General features: G+C 41.1%; 2 protein-coding genes and 1 long non-coding RNA gene across 6 annotated transcripts in view; 2 read left to right on the top strand and 1 right to left on the bottom strand.

Annotated features, from left to right (window-relative positions):
- Window positions 1-13,422, bottom strand: part of mpp7a (MAGUK p55 scaffold protein 7a) — a 134,337-nt gene extending 120,915 nt beyond the window's left edge. The window contains exon 1 of the mRNA XM_053412545.1: window positions 13,219-13,422. The gene's annotated coding sequence lies outside the window, so the exon portion shown is untranslated. The remainder of the gene's footprint in view (window positions 1-13,218) is intronic.
- LOC128425763 (uncharacterized) lies at window positions 12,909-14,945 on the top strand. The gene is made up of 2 exons (XR_008333172.1): window positions 12,909-13,043; window positions 14,532-14,945. It is a non-coding gene; the product is annotated as an uncharacterized LOC128425763 (long non-coding RNA).
- A 913-nt stretch (window positions 14,946-15,858) lies between these two features.
- The window catches only part of waca (WW domain containing adaptor with coiled-coil a), a 30,400-nt gene continuing 27,562 nt past the window's right edge, over window positions 15,859-18,696 (top strand). For 3 of the 4 annotated variants that reach the window (XM_053412394.1, XM_053412392.1, XM_053412390.1), the window contains exons 1-3: window positions 15,860-16,136; window positions 16,340-16,370; window positions 17,200-17,392. In XM_053412394.1, the coding sequence (XP_053268369.1) occupies window positions 16,096-16,136; window positions 16,340-16,370; window positions 17,200-17,392 (265 nt within the window). In that variant the 5' untranslated portion in view covers window positions 15,860-16,095. Of the gene's footprint in view, window positions 16,137-16,339; window positions 16,371-17,199; window positions 17,393-18,696 lie in introns of all 4 variants that reach the window. The other variant, XM_053412393.1, reaches the window with a different exon arrangement.

The following is an 18,696-nucleotide window of genomic DNA, read 5'->3' as shown; positions in this document are numbered from 1 at the left end:
AAACACATGAACATACATCAGTGTGATGACAACAGAATCTATGAAAAATGTATTTGAAGTGTACTTAGAGCTTTTTAGTTTCATCCATGCACCATCTGCTAACATGGAGGAGGCAGGATTTATGACTATACTGCAGCCAGCAAGTTGGCTTCACTTTGGATTTTTATCAAATTGCATATACAATGAATGGTTAAAATAAGGCTGTGATGGATAGACAAACAAATGCAGTATAAACTAATATTTGTCAGTGACCAAAGTGTTGTGACGTCTCATTACACAAAAATCATTCATGTCTGCACTTTGTAATTGCAAATCACACAGTCTTTTTCAAGAATTTTACGGGCCTTTACCGAATTTTACCGAAAGGGAAAATTCCTTTATGTAGTCTTAGGTCAGACCGAGAATTTCCCAAGTGTGTGACTGAAAGAGAAGAGCATGATGACCTTTAGCAGACCTGATGTGCAAATATAACCCAGTGTGCACAACACACAAAGAGAAATGGCAAGAGTTTGTCTTGCAGCCTGTCACCCTGTTGCAGCCTTGAGCGGATATTTTTGAGACATCTTAAATATTCAGTGTTTTGGTATCAGACATAAATTAATATTCACTCATTATCTACTCATCAGTATCCCAATGGAAGGGTGGGTGAAGTGATGAGTCACCAAAACACTTCAGGAGTCTCAAGGGTAAACAGTGTTTCATCCAAGGCGACCTCTTCCTCAGATGTAATAAAACAGAAAAAAGAAAAAAACATGCCTCCATACTCTCGTGTGGTTTCATCCGAGTGTCCGCAAGCCCCGACATTCTTATTTGACTCCAAACAAGGTCATTTACACAGTTTTTAGCCTCAAAGTCAACTATGGGAAGTAGCGAAGCTAGCTTACGCAGCCACACTAACACACTTCCCGCACGTGCCCTTGAATGGGAATGTTCCATGTGCCTGAGGGAACATGAACGCACCCAAGAGGAGAGGACATTTAGACTTTCAGGTGGACGTTATAACAAGGGAATGCAAATCATGTGGAGACATTAAATCTTCCCTACAGTTCTTATCAGTCTAATCTGGGCTCTCAAACAAATCCACAGTGTGAGACATCTAGTAGAGAAGGATGAACAAAAAGACTGAATAACAAAGAAACCATTTCAGTGCTGGTTACTTATTCATTGCATACAGCTGACTCCAAACTGTAAGGCAAAACTGGACTGGTCATTGACATAATGATAGAAGGGAATGAAGGAAGTGATAAGACCTCACATCAACCCAGTGGCCTTTCCTCTCATCGTCTCAGTCCACCTCCGTCCATCCAGTGTAGGATCTCATCATTTCTGCCTCGCAAGCAGCTGCTCTGAATATGAGACTTTAGCTGATATGACTCACTGCAAACTGACCAGGTTACAGCTTTTAATCTTGTCTCAAAGCTTTTCAACGTTGAAATAAACTTGTGACTCAAATGAACATGCAGAGGATTTATCTTATCAGGTTAGAAACGCTTTTATCAGCACTCAACACTTTACCCGAGATTTCGTATATTTTTATTCCAAACACTATAAGGGCTGAGCTCACTCTTTATCAGTTCCTCCCTCTCCCTAAAGTTGCACTACTCAGCAAAATCAGCCGCTACAGTGTTTGTTTGGAATACAGTTTGTGCTGAGGAGGATCATGACAGATAAGACCCATTGCTTAGTACGGTTCAAACAATAAACTGGTTTGAAACCCAGGACTAAAACAGCTAGCTGACCTCTTTGTTTGACATCCGACAGCTCTGTCAGCTGATTATGCAAAATGAGGTATGCTTTCAAACATGTGGAAGATAGATAGATAGATAGATAGATTACTTTATTCATCCCCGAAGGGAAATTAAGTCGTCATAGCAGCAGGTATATTTGAATACAATAAAATACAATACAATAGAATAAAGTAAAAAATATTTAGGTAGAAAGAATTAAAAAAACAGGAACACAAGATAAATAGGTAGATAAGGTGCAGTGGCAAGATGATGGTAATAGTACTGATGATATGATGGTAATGTTATTGTTAGACAGTATATACAAATAGTACAGTATAAATAGTATATAATATAACATAATATACCAACACCAACTATGTCATTGCCTATGAAATAATGGATATCTCTGGGTTTGAACACTGCATAAGTCAACAAAATATATATATATCTATGTTTAGGCCTATATATAGACCTAAACATAGATCTGGTCATTTTTCACGATTTTAATGAAGAATTGTTACATATTATACATTTTGAGTAATTTGTAGAAACAATCTAACCGAAGTTTTCTTGGGCAAGATGCTGAACCCTTATCATTGAACCATTGTTGAATGCACTAATTGGAAGTCTCTTTGGATAGGAACGTCCGCTAAAGGACATGTAATGTAATACTAGGAAACTACCTTTTTGGGTTGAAGTTTTTACACCTGGATATCAGAAAAAATTTCAACTGCAGGTTAGTTTTGACAGACAGAGAAAGCAGAACAATGCCTCACTATGAGGTTTGGTAAAGTCTGCATCTGTCCATCCTAAAAAAGCTCTAATCCTTTCTGCAACACAAGCAGCTCAGTCACCAGTGCTTTGAAGATGAGACATTAGCTGACTCATGTGTCTCAGTTCGATTGAAACAATCTACTGAGTTGCTCTTTAAAGATCAATATGATCACTATTCTTTTCCTCTTGTAGGTAGTAGTAGACTAGGTCTTTGCAGGTCACATAGAGCAAAGATGTCATAAGAGCTAAATTTCAAAATGCAATTTACTAATTTTCAGATTTAATTTCAAATTAATGTTTGCAAGTCAATGTCTCAAGATAACACAACAGGACAACAGTGTACTGGCTAAATTAGCTTATCTTATAAAAGTAAGGACCGTTTCTTCCTCACACGAAGCTTGAATCTTTAACCTTTTCTGCCCTTGTGACTGGTGTTTCTATATTAAGCCTGCTCACAGCATTATCCTATGACACTGACTAATGATGATACTTTACATGAGACTTTTTCCACTGAAGTTTCCTGTCAGATCAACAGCCAAAGATTTATCTCTGCAGATTTAACATGAAGCCTGACATTCTACTTCAGTCCGTCAAACAAATCTCCAGGCACGTTATAATGAAAACTTACCCTTTAAATATTGTACATTTGTTAATATCATATCCCTGAAGATGTTTTGTTGTCAGGTGTGTGGTTGGGAAATGTCTCCCTGGCAGTTCAACATTTAGAGCTTTAACACCAGTTTCCTCCCGTTAAGAAGCAGTGTATGTCACTGGCACACAATACGTCTCTGTTCACCAGATGCCAAATGGTCCAGTCATCACGCTCCATGCCACCGCACCCCTCCGCTCCTACCCCTCCTTCGCTATCTATCGCAGCCTTTCTGTATCTGTCTTTCCCTGACCGCGACAGAAGCTGCTGATGGTCAGTCAGATTAGCATCCAGCCGCTGAAGGGACGAAACAGACAGAGAAAGAGCAGCTTTGTCTTGATCTGGTGCCGACGACCCCGGAAGTTGGAGAGGAAACTGGGTGGATAGAAAAAAACTCTAGACATATAATAATATGTCTAGAGTTTATATATAATATATAAAAAAGGTGGTGACTGAAAAACTCTTGTGGGACACAAGAGTTTTTTTTATTTACTCATTTTAATTTGTAATCATGAATCAATAAATATGGTTTAAATCCCTATATGGTGTATAATTGTGGGTTATGTATTCTGTATTGTCTATTGAGTTTTTTCTGTTCTACTTGTTAAATGTCCGTTGCACCATAAACCAACTCTTTGACCCAGTAAACCAAACCCCAGCTCCACCCTGCCATCTATTCAAAATCTATTCAAATCCAAACTGACTTGTCACACTACAAGATGGCCCCGTCTCCACCATTGTGGACAAAGTAAACTACTCCTACACACACCACACTGCTGCACCAACACCACATGTCTTCTGTTATCAAAGCCCGCCAATCCAAAGCAAACTATATATATATCACACTTTAATTTCACCAGAGCCAAGAACCTCCTCTCCAAGGCCTTTCCAGGGGGTCACTTAGCAATTAGTGGTGAGCTAAGAGCTAAGTTAGCAGCAAAGCCTGCCCTTTGATACTACGGCACCATATGACAGGCAGCAGAGAATGATTCCAGCTGTTTAAATCTAAAGTAAAGGGCAAATACCAAATTACATCTGGGGCAGTTTTAGATGTATATTATGGCAGCTACTCATGCAGAATTTGTATTATCTACGCCACTTAAAGATCTTTATTGGCAGAAATTTAACATAAAATAATACTGGTAATGTTTTCACTATAGTGTGTGATCATCTCAATTGTATGTTTAGTTGTTTTATATACCCTAGAATGGGCAATTTATATTTAAATACGTTACATGGGGAGCAGGTGCTCTCTTTTATAGTAGTCCAAACTGTACAAACTAAAACCCTTTAGAGTTTTTATGAGGACTAGGGCTACCACAGTTTCTCTTTCGTGTGTGGCAGGGGAGGGTGAGGTGAGGGGTGTTCAGCTGCAACATGGAACTTCACCACTAAATGTCACTCAAATCTACACAATGAACCTTTAAAGACAGCTTTTGAACACTTAACTACTAATGTGGCAAAACTGGCACTTGGCTACAACATGAGCACATTGTTACTGAAGGAAATGTGTTTGGGTAGTTTTTGCAGTTTGGGTATGGTGAGAAAACCCATCACACTAGAAAATAAAGCAACCTGATTGCCCACAACTTCACCAATTTGACCCAGTAGATCAAAGTGATACGAGCATGCAACAACTCAAGAACATGTCCATCAAACGAACAGTAACACAAAACAGCGGACACATTAAAGAGTAATGCACACATGAAACACAACGTTTCTTCTTGTGTGTAATTACCATTTTAACAACATCTACTACACACCAATGGAAATGCAGTGAAGCAGCTAGCTGAATTCCATTTAGCTGGTTCACTGTCTGGGGCCTGTTGTTTTGTGTACTGACCTATTTGCACAGCCTCAAGGAACATTTGAATAGAACAGTGCCATTGTTTTTGTTAATGACATCCCTGCTTTTCTTACTTTGACGACTCAAAATATCTGCAAAGGGTTGGCTCATTTGTGAATTATGTGGCCTTACTTGTGTGATGCAGTGCCACTACTGGGCTCAACACTGAGAAGACTGTCAGCCATTGGCTATGGACAATGGTATTGTCATATTGTTATATATCTCACCCTTGATGAAAGGGTGTTAAGATTATATGCTATAGACACACACAGACACTGGTACAATTAATTTGAAGTCAGTTAAACACATTGTACCATGGTCAAGTTAAGATGCATTTAAGATGCATTTTCTTTCCACCAGATCTGATAAGACCTTATTTCTCTTAAAGTCCTAGGGTAACAACTACAGACATTAAACCTCCAGTTAGTGAACAATGTACTGTAAGAAATGGATAATATGAGGCAGGATAATGGGCAGTGTCCAACAAAAGTACATTGATTTACAGGGAACAGAGAACAGCACATAGTCTCTTATTTGTTTAGGCACCTCACGTTCCTATCTTCTTGTCTACAATCATCCTGACTGCCTAGCTTCAATCACATAGGCCATGCCATCAAAGGGTGAAGATGGCATGGTGAATGGCTCTAATAGGCTGTTGTGAAGGGGTTTTCACCGTCAAATTGCTCTAATTGCACTCAATGAGCAACAAGGGAATAGGCCAAGACTGGGTCTATACTGTTCTGAAGATGAATGGATGCCTGTCTGAAACACACATACACAAACATACACACAGAGGCTTGAGAACACGTTTTCAAGTTCAGAGACAAAAGTGAGGATTCACAAGCACATAAACACAGACCTCCGTTTGCCATTCATTTATGTGATGTTGGGTGTAGTCGAAAGGCAAAAAGGGGCAGAGAAGAACAGGATTAAATCCAGCATTGGGAGGGGTGGTGGGGGCCGTGCAGCCAGAAGGAGGTAGCAGGAAACACAGCAACAAGTGTACAGAGCTACAGCTGACATTATTTGAAACGGCACTCACACAAAGGTGGGGATTTAGCCGGTGAAAGCCTGTGTTTCTGTCTGGAGGGTGCCTTTGACAGCTGACAAGAAACAGACAGCGAGAGAAAAACCTCTTGGGCTAATCAAATCCATTCTGTTGGGCTCAAGGCCTCTACAAGACCCCACCCACCGTGACAAACAACCCTGCAAATCAAATTAAACAGGCATCCCTTTTTCTTCCTCCTGTTTCCTACGAGTCATCAAATCAATAGTTGTGGGTTTCAAAATCCGGTGCAAATCAAGCGGCAGTTTTAGGACCTTCTGGAACGAATCACAACACAGGTTTTGATGCCTAATTTTGATGCCTGAGCTATATATACTAAAATAGTTGCCCTGCTTCAGGCAACATTTACATCACCATGTGTGCCTAGTTAACATTACACTTAACTCTGGTGGCAAACAGACTCTCAAATGCCTCTGGCAGCCAACAGCTAGCTTGTGGTTACCTAAAACTCTAGCTGACAGGACAACAAAATGCCTAGAGCTAAACGATCGGAAGTGTGGCTGCATATCACAAGAAAGGATTCCGACACCAGGACATGCAGCAAAGGTTTGAAAACAATTTAGTGTAGAGGGAGGGACGCCACAAACATAATGAAGCACCTGGCAGGTCACAGGATACATTTGAAAGCAGATGGATGCACCGTGTTTGATTGCTTGCATGACCATGTGCCAAGCGCAACAGCTGGCCCTTGTGGTGGGTAGAAAATTGATGGCGAGTTTGGAGGTGATGTATTTTGCTGTATCATGCACTGAAAACGTTATTTAGGGTTAACTTATTGTAGTTGGGTAAGGTTTTAAACTGTTAAGAGTTAATATGTTATATTTTAAATAAAACTGTTATTGTCGATCATCATTTTGCAATCTTTTGAACAAAGGGGTATCTGTTCTGGCACCATTTAGGCGCAGGTAAAAGTATGGACTAAAATTGTTTTTAAAATAGTTACGCAGCACTACAAACCAATGCTATGGCCTTACTACGGCAAGGTTACATATATATTGAGTGGTACCAGGATATGAAGCATGATTTAACTATATGCAGCCATTCATGGAGTGAGTGTGTGTAAATATTAGATTTACAAGGAGGTTAAAAAGCAAAGTGGTATGCAACACTTCCCCATCTGCACTTTTCTTTATTGCGTATGATCTCAAATGAAACTGCAGCTAGGAAGCCATGAGGTGTCATGTGGTGAAAGCAGGATACTTTACCTGGAGTGATCTCTAACAGTCGAAGAAGGGAGAAGGGAGCTTATTTCTATCAAACAAAGAACAAATATCTCTCCTGAAAGAGGAACATACTTTTCATGTGACCTTAACATCTAGATCCTCTCACTATTACACATCTAAAACAAACACTGTTTGCGACACAAAGTTGTGTTCCCCTCTGTTATTTGATATAGCAACAACTCTCCCAGCAACAAGCAGCAGATGGTAGCGACATCAGCCCGTCATGTGTGTGTGCTACAAAATAAGTGTGTCCTTATTAGCCATAGACGGATGACAGTGTATATCTTATGCAAGACGTTTAAGTTAATGCCATAGTACTCTTTTGTGATCAAGGCATGTGGAAGGAATTCAGGAAATATTGCAGACTCATGGTCCAATAATACAGCAGCGGATACTCATCACCGAGAGATGACATAGCTCCTCTCATGCTGATAGCGCACACTCAAGGCTGTGGGATCATGTGGCAAAGATGGCAAGTGGTATTTTGGTCAGTGGCTTATGTTCAAATCTACACCATTTGACTTTTGACTTTTTTAACTCCTTCAGTCTACTTTCCATCACCTCGAGCACACTGTAGTAGCATAAATACTAATGACAGAAATTATCCACAGTTGCTGTGATTTGCTGAATGGAACCACAAACACACTTTCGATCTATTTCGGTTCTGTTTGCTCGCAGTGTGTTGAATTATTCACAGAGCTGCCATAAGGGGAATAGGCATTGTAATGCTAGCTAGGGGCCATGCATGGAAAACCCTCATTACTAAAACATATGACAAATAAGCCTAACATCATTCAAGAGATCCCAGCCTTCCCTGACAGGTGAGTGGTGGTTAAAACATAGTTGTTACAGACATACAGTTAGTCCTTGCCTGTAAATGCAAACATGGAGTGAGGCATCAGATATAGCTGAAAAAGATAACCACTGTTCTTCGCAAATGGAGCACCACAAACCTGACAGCTAGCATCTTAAAACAGGAGCTCAGAAATCATAGTTTAACCTTCTTCATGGGGGTTGAGGGTCCGACCTGCTTTCCCACACCCGCTGTTTTCTATCTCTCTGCTTTCTTCATCAAACGATAAGTGAGTCAAGAGAGCAGCATGCCTGCACGACGAGGGCGGCGTTTTATGTACACAAGCTGGAATACAACGTGGCCAGCATTGGTGTCTGATGCCTGGCATCTGCTGGGTGGGCTCATTCCAGTGCAGCACTGCGGAAGTTAGGTGGTGCGAAGGGAAATCCTACACCTCAGTAGGGCACAGGCAGGGGCAAAACAACACAGCAGCATCAGTACTTGTGATGCTTATCAACTGCTACCCTGCCAGAGACTCTGCAAAGTACATGGCTTTAATCCCTCTGTCTGGGATCAGCAGTGCACAGGGAGGCTCATAGGTCCACTGCAGACTTTCAACAGAGATTAGTGATAAAACGGAGTAAGATGGTGATTAAGCGTAGAAAGATGGATATACAGACAAATAGATGGATGAATGAAATGAGAGACAAGTATGTGTTTCGGTGAGTTGGAGAATGAATGAATGGATGGAAAGTATGAATGAATGGAGAGACAGATGTGTCCATGTGTATAAGGATGGTTGGATGAGCAGATGTATGTTTTACCATGTGTTTATATACTGCTCAGTTCACCACAACCATAACTATGAGTTCCTCAGTGAAAAACCAAGACAAACTGAATCAAATTGTTTTTACTGACAAAACATATGTCCTTGTAGTTTATAGAAGCTTGCTTTAGTCATCTCATCATGTTTTAGTTATTCCATTTCAAAAAGAAATAATACTGCAACACTTTGTGCAAGTGCAATCATGGAGAAACCTCTAAGACCTCAGACCAAAACACAATACCAAGTATGGAAATATTTTGATCATCCCATCTACATATTTGATAACTGGATTATGTTACTGCCACAACATGCTTGTATTCATATTTCATATGTTGCCAAGTTTAGCAATAGCTGTTCCCCTCAACATGTCAGTCGGCAGCGCTCAGAGACCTGGACTCGGAATCCACTCAGTTTTAATGAAGAGGCAGTGAACTCATTAAAAGCCAACACCGATGAAACTGAGTCTCAAGGCAGCAAGAGCAATGGGACAACCTCTATTTACATTCTAACATCTGCTTATTCTACTTTACTTCAGTACCAGAATGACCACATTCTTTTATTAGCATGATTCTTGACTTGTTGACATACTATCAAACTGACAAACCTTGCTGCTATGCATAAAAATCAAGAAGAGAGGTTTGGTGCAATGTAGTGGACCCTTCTTCTAAGATAAGGCACTGTCCTTTGATTCTGGGATAGTTGATAGTGATCCAAACTAACACTTGGATTAAGAGTCTTAAGCCACTGTATCCTACCCAACCTTGAGCTCGTAGAAAATAGCCCTGCTGCTGACGAGGAGTTTGGAACGCCAACTCTCAGCTTTGTCCCCGGCCACAGACAGCACAATGGCGTGGTGACAGGTATCTCGGCAACTCAAATCAGGCAGTTGCAATGGCGTTGAGTTTTTCTCGATAAGCAGGTTGCTCAGACTCATTTTCAGAGTTGAACCCGGGGCACATAAGCATTCTTGCTCCCACACCTTCCTCCCCCTACTGAGTGACCCTCCACGCTGGGAACAAAACCCTGGGAATGTGAGTTATGTGGAGCTGCAGCTCCAAGACACCTGTTCAGACAACCAACCCAGGGGCAAAGCCTCATACTCAGGGCTTTGTCTGAGCCGCTGCATCCGACCCCACCCTAACCCCAGCTGCCTACAAAGACACAGTGGTGGGCGACCTTCCTAGGAAATCATACCACAAACTTTTTAGCACACAATCAAAAAATGTGATCTTTTTATTCTAATTTTGAAATGTACTGCACAGAAGATCCAGACCCCAACGATCCATTTGCATCATCTAAAACTCAATTTTATAAACAATGACAATATACAGCATGTCTTACGTTTGCTATATGTTTTAAATCACGTCTACACGTCCACAGCTTTGAACTGCACAATATCCTTAGCTGGATAGAAGGTGAACACCTCAGTCCCCTCTGGTTTTATCATATTTTTTCAATGATCTAGATAACACACTGTTTATATTTCAAAACCATGTAAAATATAGATAAGTTGAGATGAATACACCTGAACACTCATGGACTGCTTCTTTGGGTGGGTCACTCTAAGGTGTTTTTATAGATTTACTGTATTATCTCTGAAAGTGTTGACCATTTCCCGACTATGTTGGCAGAGAAAAATCTGGCAACGAAAACTACCACAGTCAGATATTGATGTTAAGTGCTTTTTCAGCATTAGCTCCTAAATTATCACAGTGGAGCCATCTAGTCAATCAATATGTTGGTGTGTGATGCAGCGGGAGTCTGCGTTATTATGGTGGACATCTGATGTCCTTAGAGACCTCTGAGATCAATCCTAACATTAAATTGTCAGATCCTACTTCAGCACTGAGAGCATTAAATGAAGAAACAGGCATCCATTTTCAGTCCAGCTGGGAATATATCCAGGAGGCCAATTGTAGCAGCTATCATCACCTTGAATATTATCTTATTCCTAGTGAAAAAACTGTGAATAGAGGGCAGACACTTATCTTGATGCCTAGCTGCTGACCTCAAAAACAGAAACCAGAGATTACATGACCAAAACACTTATAATCAAAGTCTCCTGAGAGACTCTCCCTACCCCGTTGGAATTTAGACTAAAGGCCTCCCACCTTTTTTTCGACAAGATTTAAAAGAAGAACTGTGCTATTCCCACCGAGAGCAAAGGAGCTGGCCAAAACTGCAGACAAACCATTGAGGTTACAGAGTTTACAGAGTGAAATGTGGGCTCTCTGGAGATTCCCTCCCTGTGGCATTCAAATACAAGGGCGAGAGGGTCATCCTCTCAGTCTCTTGTGTTCTCAGTCAATAATGGTATTGAGGAGGGGATCAAAAAAACAACAACATCATTATTGCATTAAGCAAGCAAACTGATGAAGATATTTGCAATATTACAATTCAATGAAATAACAGAATTCAATGAAATATGTTGAACTTGATGTTCTGCACAACAGTGAAGTACAGTGGTACTTTAAAGGGTCTTGGTTGCTTTATGTTGCCTGTAGAGATGCTCTTTCAACTGTAAGATAAGGAATAAACTACTTTTTCCCTTGAGTTCCCCACGTCACTCCTCAGCTAACTGATCGCCATGTGTTCATTCAAGAAGTATGCAGACTGTCACCAGGAATAAATGACTGAGTGGAATGAAACATAATAGCATTCCCATCTTCAAGAAATTACTACAGACATCTTGGGTCTCTCTGAGTCTCTACCACATAAAGAAGCAGATGAGAGTGTGGCTTTTGAGGGGGGTTAAAGGGATGGTTCGCCCAAAAATGAAAATTCCCTCATTATGTACTCACCACTATGGAGGAGTGGGTGAAGTATTTGAGTCCGCAAAAAACTTTTGGAGTTTCAGGGTTCCAGCCAAATCCAATACAATTTAAGTTACAGGGTGAAAACTTCAAACAGAAGAAAAAAAATGAAAATGCCTCCATACTCCTCCTATGGTGTCATCCATGTGGTGACATCAGTGAGAACTCGTGAGTATTGCTTATGTCTTGGGCAGGACCATAGAGGCGCAAGCTTGTGCAGTGTTTGTGCGTGCTAACGTGAACATGGCACCGGCCAGTAGACATTTTGGCTAAAAACAGGGAGTAAATGACGCCGTTTCTAGTCGAATTTGAATGTCACCATATGCGCAGTATGGAGGCATTTCATGTTTTTTTTCTGTTGTTTTTATTTACGTTTGAAGAGGTCACCATATACTTCAATTGTATTGGATTTGGCTTCAACACTATTTGCCCCCTAAAACTCCAGAAGTGTTTTGTGCACTCAAACACTTCACCCAGCCCTCCATCGGCATATAGGGTGAGTACATAATGAGTGAATTTTTCCTTTTTGGGGTGAACTATCCCTTAAAGGCAATTGCATTTTGAAGAACAGATGCAGAAGATTTACACCATGTGAAAATGGCTCAAAGCTATCATGGCAGAGAGATCGTTTTGGGGAAATAATTAAACACGGTGCAGTGTACCATTATGATCTACAAAGTCCAAAGTATGCATACCAAGTGGCTGGGGCTGGGATGTGATGTTGGCTGGCCTAGTGCTGAGTCTCTGAGCAGGGCTGGCAGCTCATGACTATTGTCGCAGTCAGCCAGTGACACGCTCCTTGTCATCCCATTTGACTTCATAGCCTTGCCCAGGCCCCTGCATTGACACCCCCCCCCCCCCGACTCCGGACCAGGCTAAACACCGGCACTGGCACACCGTACTTCCTGGAGAGTTTTGAGGAAGCCCTCTCTGCGCTGAGGGTGTGTGTGTGTGGGTGTTTTGTGGAAGTGTGGGGGGGGGCTTGTGTCACGAAGAGATTTTTTACCTGTGGTCCAAGTTTTCACACACGCACACACACACGCACACACATATACGGAGCTATACGGTCCCTGCATGTAGCACCTTAGCTTCACGTGCGCTTGCTAACGTTACTACGACCGCTTAGCATTGTAATAACAACACAACGACATCACTTTCCCACGAAGACAGGCCTCTTACACATGACGTCAGGTGGAATTTAATTGAAACTGAAAGCACACACTGAGAAGCACTGTACACGTTGGTGGGCGTAAAGTTTGAGGGTTAGTTTTCATATTGTGTAAAAACTACTTGAACAAGATGAAGAATGGGCTACTATCCCTGAGGGTAAGTTGAATGTCCTGAACTTGAGCACGCTGCCGGGTGAACGTCACTGGGTTGTAGCTCGTTATCCTCCATTAATGCCCAGTGGTGTTTACAGTTTCTCACTGCTGCTGCATTTTGGTTGTCTTCGTTGTTCCAGAGACAAGTTCTCAGCTTAATATATCATGCTGCTACTCACTTTGCATGGGAGGTCTCCGTTGAATGGCTCCCTGCAGTGTTTACTCCAACGGCTCCTTCCAGAGGGAAAACTTTGAGTCTTGTACTTTAAACGTGCGTGATTTCCTCCCTTCACGCGCTGACAGTCATCTCCGCGGTGTGAGCCCGATGTGTGCGGGACTCAAACCTTTCAAAATGTTACGCCTCGGCTTCGCCACAGGGCAGATGACGCGGTCTGTGGAGACGCTGGCCTGGGAACGGTTTGCGTGTTTGCCCGCCGCTTTCAGCGTATGGCTGTATGACGTCACGCCGCTGGTCTGAGATCTGTAGCCAGACTGCGCTCCCGCCCAGGTTCCCGCCCAATCTATCCTGTCATTGGTCGGTATTCTGCAAGGGCGTGCACACTAGTTTGAATCTGCGTTCTTATTGGTTTGCAGGCTTCTCAATCATTGGCTAACGCCTCCATCGTAAATTCGCCTAATCCGCCGACGGAAGAAAACAAAACAATCACAACTCTGACATGACGTCACAGTCCTCTAAGAAATATAGTTCATACTCATGTTCATAAGAAACCACAAGACACACAACTTCTACAAAGCATTGTGAAAAGCTTTTTTATTTATTTGCCTTCAGTTTTTGCCTTCAGTTTGACCAGTTATTAATCAGGTCTATATTTATTAATTATAAGGTTATTACTTTTATTAGTTTAAGAGTCAAACTTCCCCTTCTTTCAAACAGACATTAGAACCACACCTATATGTTGGAATGTTGAGGAAATATTCACTTGAGAAATCTTCAAATAACTTATGAGATAAGATCTCCTCGTCGTGATAAAATTGGAATAAAGAGAACTTTACTTTTTTCAAGTTATTGTATGTTATTTGGGAGTGGTCGGGTAATTTAAGTCAGTATTAGTTTGGGGAGTTTTGTTACTTCTGTACCAAAGGTTTAAAAAAGAAAGTGGTTTAATAGCGCCCTCTACAGTCCGTGTTAAGACCGAAAGCAACAAGTAACCTTGGGTCAGAAACAACGTTTGTAGAGGATGTGAGTGGATTCTGCCCCAGATTTTCTAATGAATAAATTGATTAATAGAAAATGTGTAATCACTTGGCTTGGATCCGAGTTTATTTTCCGTTAAGAATGTATAATCCTCCTGACCACTGATTGTGGGGCAATCATGCACCAATGGATTAAAATAGAATATCTCATTATTTTAAGAATGAGCATTGAGACTCAAAAAAATGGTGTGTCTGTCTGTTTGTCTGTTTGAACAGATTCTAGAAGTAATAACAATAGGAACACCCCCCTTTGTACTCTCTTGTCCCCACATTAAAGTGTGCTGTGTGCCAAAACGCTGAACTGCAACTTCTTTTGTCCTTGGCCTGGGATATGATGTGGGACTTATTGTTCAGGAACAATGGAGCCCAGCAGTCCTCATCTGATGGATATTCACCCTGAAACATCGATAGAGCCTATACACAGCCACAAAATGTGAAGAGGCTGCTTTTTAGTCACAAAGTATGTGTGATACTCTAATCGTTTTTTAGGACATACATTTATTTTAATATGATTTATCTTTCTATATTTGTATATTTAATGTTCTTTCACTCTGCCATTAACGTACTGCTTACGTACATTTAACTGTTCAACTGAAGTACTTAAACAGAATGAATTTGACAATTACAACTAATTGTGTCCTTAACTACATGTCATATTTCGCCATTAATATTAAATGTCATTGTATTATTATATTAGTTGTCTTTGTATTCTTTTATTCGCAATAATGAGTTCAAATGACATTATTTTACTTGTTGCCTTTGACGCTTTGTTTTTATATTGTTATATTGTAAAGTGCTTAATCACAACTGTTTTGAACGGTGCTACATAAATGTGTTATACTATTATTATTGTTACAATTATTCTTATAATTAATATTATCATGGGGGATTATATGTAGCTAGAAATACCAATTTGTGTTTAAATGTTTTGTTATAATCAACAGCCATATGGCTATTTTCAATTATCACCAAGTTTACCTGCGATATTAAAGTATAAGCACTAGATGGCAGAAGAGAACAAGTCACTGGCTGCTTGTGCGCCTCCAGCGGCAGGTAAACACTGCAGCGTCCACTAACAGCAACATGTATTAGTGGACGTAAAAATTTGATCTTTATGGTAAATACATGATATAAAGAGTGGCCCGGTGCAATAGTGTCTACAAGTTGTTGAGGCTGTGTGACTCCAGTGTGTGTGTCCCGGATGTTCGTCGGAAGGGGGAGGTAGAGAATTTGCAGTCGAGGTTGCCAGGTTTGTACCACAACCCGCATACCCATTGTTACTTGTTTGTTATTTCCTTCTATATTGGATTTGTGTGGGCAGGAATACATCCCGCTGACCGGCACCAGACAGTTTGGATAATAATTGTATGTATTCCCTTATTTTATTTTTGTAAAATACTACTTTCCATAGGTTTCCATTTATTTTTTATAAAAGGAAAAACAAAGGCAGACACAGTAAATATAGTAAATATGCTTATTGATGCTGTGAAGCAGTTGTTACCGTCGATCCAATCAACTCTCCTCAGGTATGTGGTGACAGGCTCGTAGTGCGGTTCGTCTCAGCTGATCGTTGGTGTATACACAGCCGTCGCCTGCCTGTTATGTGGCAACCCAAGCTCCAGCCCCAGTGCAGCTCAGTCTGCAGCTGGAGACGCCGAGTGTGCGAGTGCGAGATGGACTGAGTGAGGGCGCTCTTCCGACCAGCTTTGCCGATAGCATTCAAATACCCACAAGCTAGGCTCCAATCACTGACGATCCCAGGTCGCAGAATCAACAAGAGAAAAACACGGCACCGTTTTCAGGCTTTCACCTCCCACTCCCAACACACTAACACGGCATTGATGGTAATGTATGCAAGGAAACAACCGAGACTCGGCGATGGGTAAAGATCCTTTAATTTTTTATTTTTATACTTATACAGATTTTCCTTTTCCTCTTAGCTACGCTTTGACAATCCGCCATTTTTACTGAAACCAAAATAAGTGTCTGGAAACTTGTCCGCTCCGCAGTTGCGGCGCCTCTCGCTGTTCCTTCGCTATTGCCATTTGAAAGTTGACCTTATTGCTGTTTTCTTTCCATTTGCAGGTGCGACCGAAGAGATTCTCAGCCCTATCAGGTACTTGTTAGCTTGGGGTAGCCTGCTGGCTAGCTAGCTAGCAGCAAATAAGATTAAAATGGACACTCGAGCTCAGGCTTCCAGGGAGCACAGCAGGCCCCAGTCAGTGCGGAAAATAACGTGAAAAGTACACGGTTGTGTTCGAAATGGCCGCACAAGCCCTGTAAATACCCCACAACGTAAATATTGTCACGTAAAGACGACGCTGACTCAATGTATTCGTCGAACTCAGCGCTTTTAGAAGAGGCTACAGGCTTTTATAGCAGCTCAAAGCTAATGCTAGCTTGTTACTGTTAGCTTGCCTGCTAGCCAGTCCGATTAGGGCCTGACCGCAGTCTGTCATTTTAGGGCTACAGCTGGCAAGGCTCGCTAAAAATCAAAGTTCTCGAGATTTGAACTGCAAACTACTACATTAATGCAAAGCTTTAATCCACATATTGGTTAATGAAGTTTGCCAATACTCGTATGTGTTCAATTAGATGTTTACTTGGTCTTTAATCGAATTTATAAAGGTATTAGTTAGGATGCATACATTGTTTTCAAGTGAGAGACTACTAAAAAACACAGTTAAGATACTTCATCAATGAAGCATTAGGAATAATTGCTATAATGACTCACAGGTCATAAATAATTAGCTGCTTGGATGTGATAAACTCTGATATAATAAAACGCTCATTCATATGTTCTTTGATATTATATTTCTCCAAATAGCCAAACATGGTGTTGGACAAGTAGCTGACACTTAATTGAGACCACATAATAAGTCATTGTACATACAAGTCCCTAGATTTGTAGTGAGGTTGGTTTTTCTTCATTTGTGTGTCCACAGACTCTCAAATACTCATCGAAGAGCCATCCAGGAGGGGACCACCGACATGAAAAGATGCGAGAATCCTCAGATGTCACTCCTCCCTGCAAAATGCTCCGGAGGTCTGACAGTCCTGAAAACAAACACATCGACAGCACGGGGCACAGCAGAGCAAAGACTGTCCACACACACCGGGGAAGAGACAGGGATGGAGGTGAGACGCAGTGGTTGTGCAGAAAAAAAATGGATTCAGAATGAAGAAACACATTGCTTATTTAATGACTTCAGGTGATGCTGTCATGTAAGGAAATTGGAGTACAAGTGTACAATTCACACAGACGAGCTGAGATACTATAACTCTGCAGCTATGTTTTTGACTGGCAAACATTAGTTCAACCTGCTAAAAGCTTATTTATGTTATAATGTAAGTATTCCAGTTGTAGTATTGGATCATATAAGCACGAGCTAAAGTTGATGCACTATTGAACTTCAGCAGCATCTGACATATTTGTAGTTCACAAAGATGCATTTTAGACTCCCACACAGGAGTGGGGGCTGAACCCGCCCCCACTCACTCGCACACTGAAACTCGGACGGTGAGTGAAGGAGAGATGAGAGGTGGAGAACGGGGCGGAAAATGTCGAGCAGTGGCGACAATAACAGTTTAATACAGGGTTTGCGCGACAGACCTCAAAGACAAAATGATTACTGCCGCTGCTTGGGGATCAGAGCAGAAGCAGCGGTTGATTTGAGCCGATTCAGAGTCTCCTGTCTGGGTGTCCTCTCTCTATACTCTTGCTGACCTGTGCTGATTTTACACTTCTAGAGAAAACACGAATCAAATGTTATTATGATCTGTACAACACTGAAGTTTGCTTTGTGCTCGTCTGATTCGCTCCAAAGTTTGTGGCACGTATTAAACACAATGAAATAGGACAAGCAGACACACAAAATACGAGGTGAAATGCTGGAACACTAACCAAAACAATACAAAGCTAAATCATAACCATCCCATCTGGTTTACAGAGATGGTAACATATATCCTGAGCCAAATATTTATTCAAGAGCAATTTTTTGAGACAGGCCTACCACAATATTCTTATTGCACCAAGTGAGAGGTTTCCATGTTCAGTTTACAGCTTTAGGTCTCTGAGAATTTCTTTCATATCCAGACAAAATTGGTGTTGTACAAAGGAAAATCTTTAATGAAATCGACATGGAATCTGAAATGGAATCGAGACCCTGTGAATCAGAATTCAATCCATTTAGGAAATCGGTTGTGATACCAAGCCCTAGTTAAGTTACCAATATATATATTTAGGAATTGTATTATTGCGGTGCCAAATGCCCAGTGAAATTGTTGTGGGTGCTCCTAAATTATGTCCTGTAGTAAATGAAAAGGTCTTGAGCCCTGTTTTATTTAACCAGTTGAATAAACCTCAGCTTTCCTCAACTGATTTGGGGGTTCTATAAAAACTACAAATCTAGATGTTTTGTGAACATATTCAAATTCTGTAG

This window comes from Pleuronectes platessa, chromosome 20 (assembly GCF_947347685.1).
Source record: "Pleuronectes platessa chromosome 20, fPlePla1.1, whole genome shotgun sequence".
Lineage (NCBI taxonomy): Eukaryota > Metazoa > Chordata > Actinopteri > Pleuronectiformes > Pleuronectidae > Pleuronectes > Pleuronectes platessa.
This window is presented reverse-complemented; position numbering and strand designations above follow the sequence as displayed.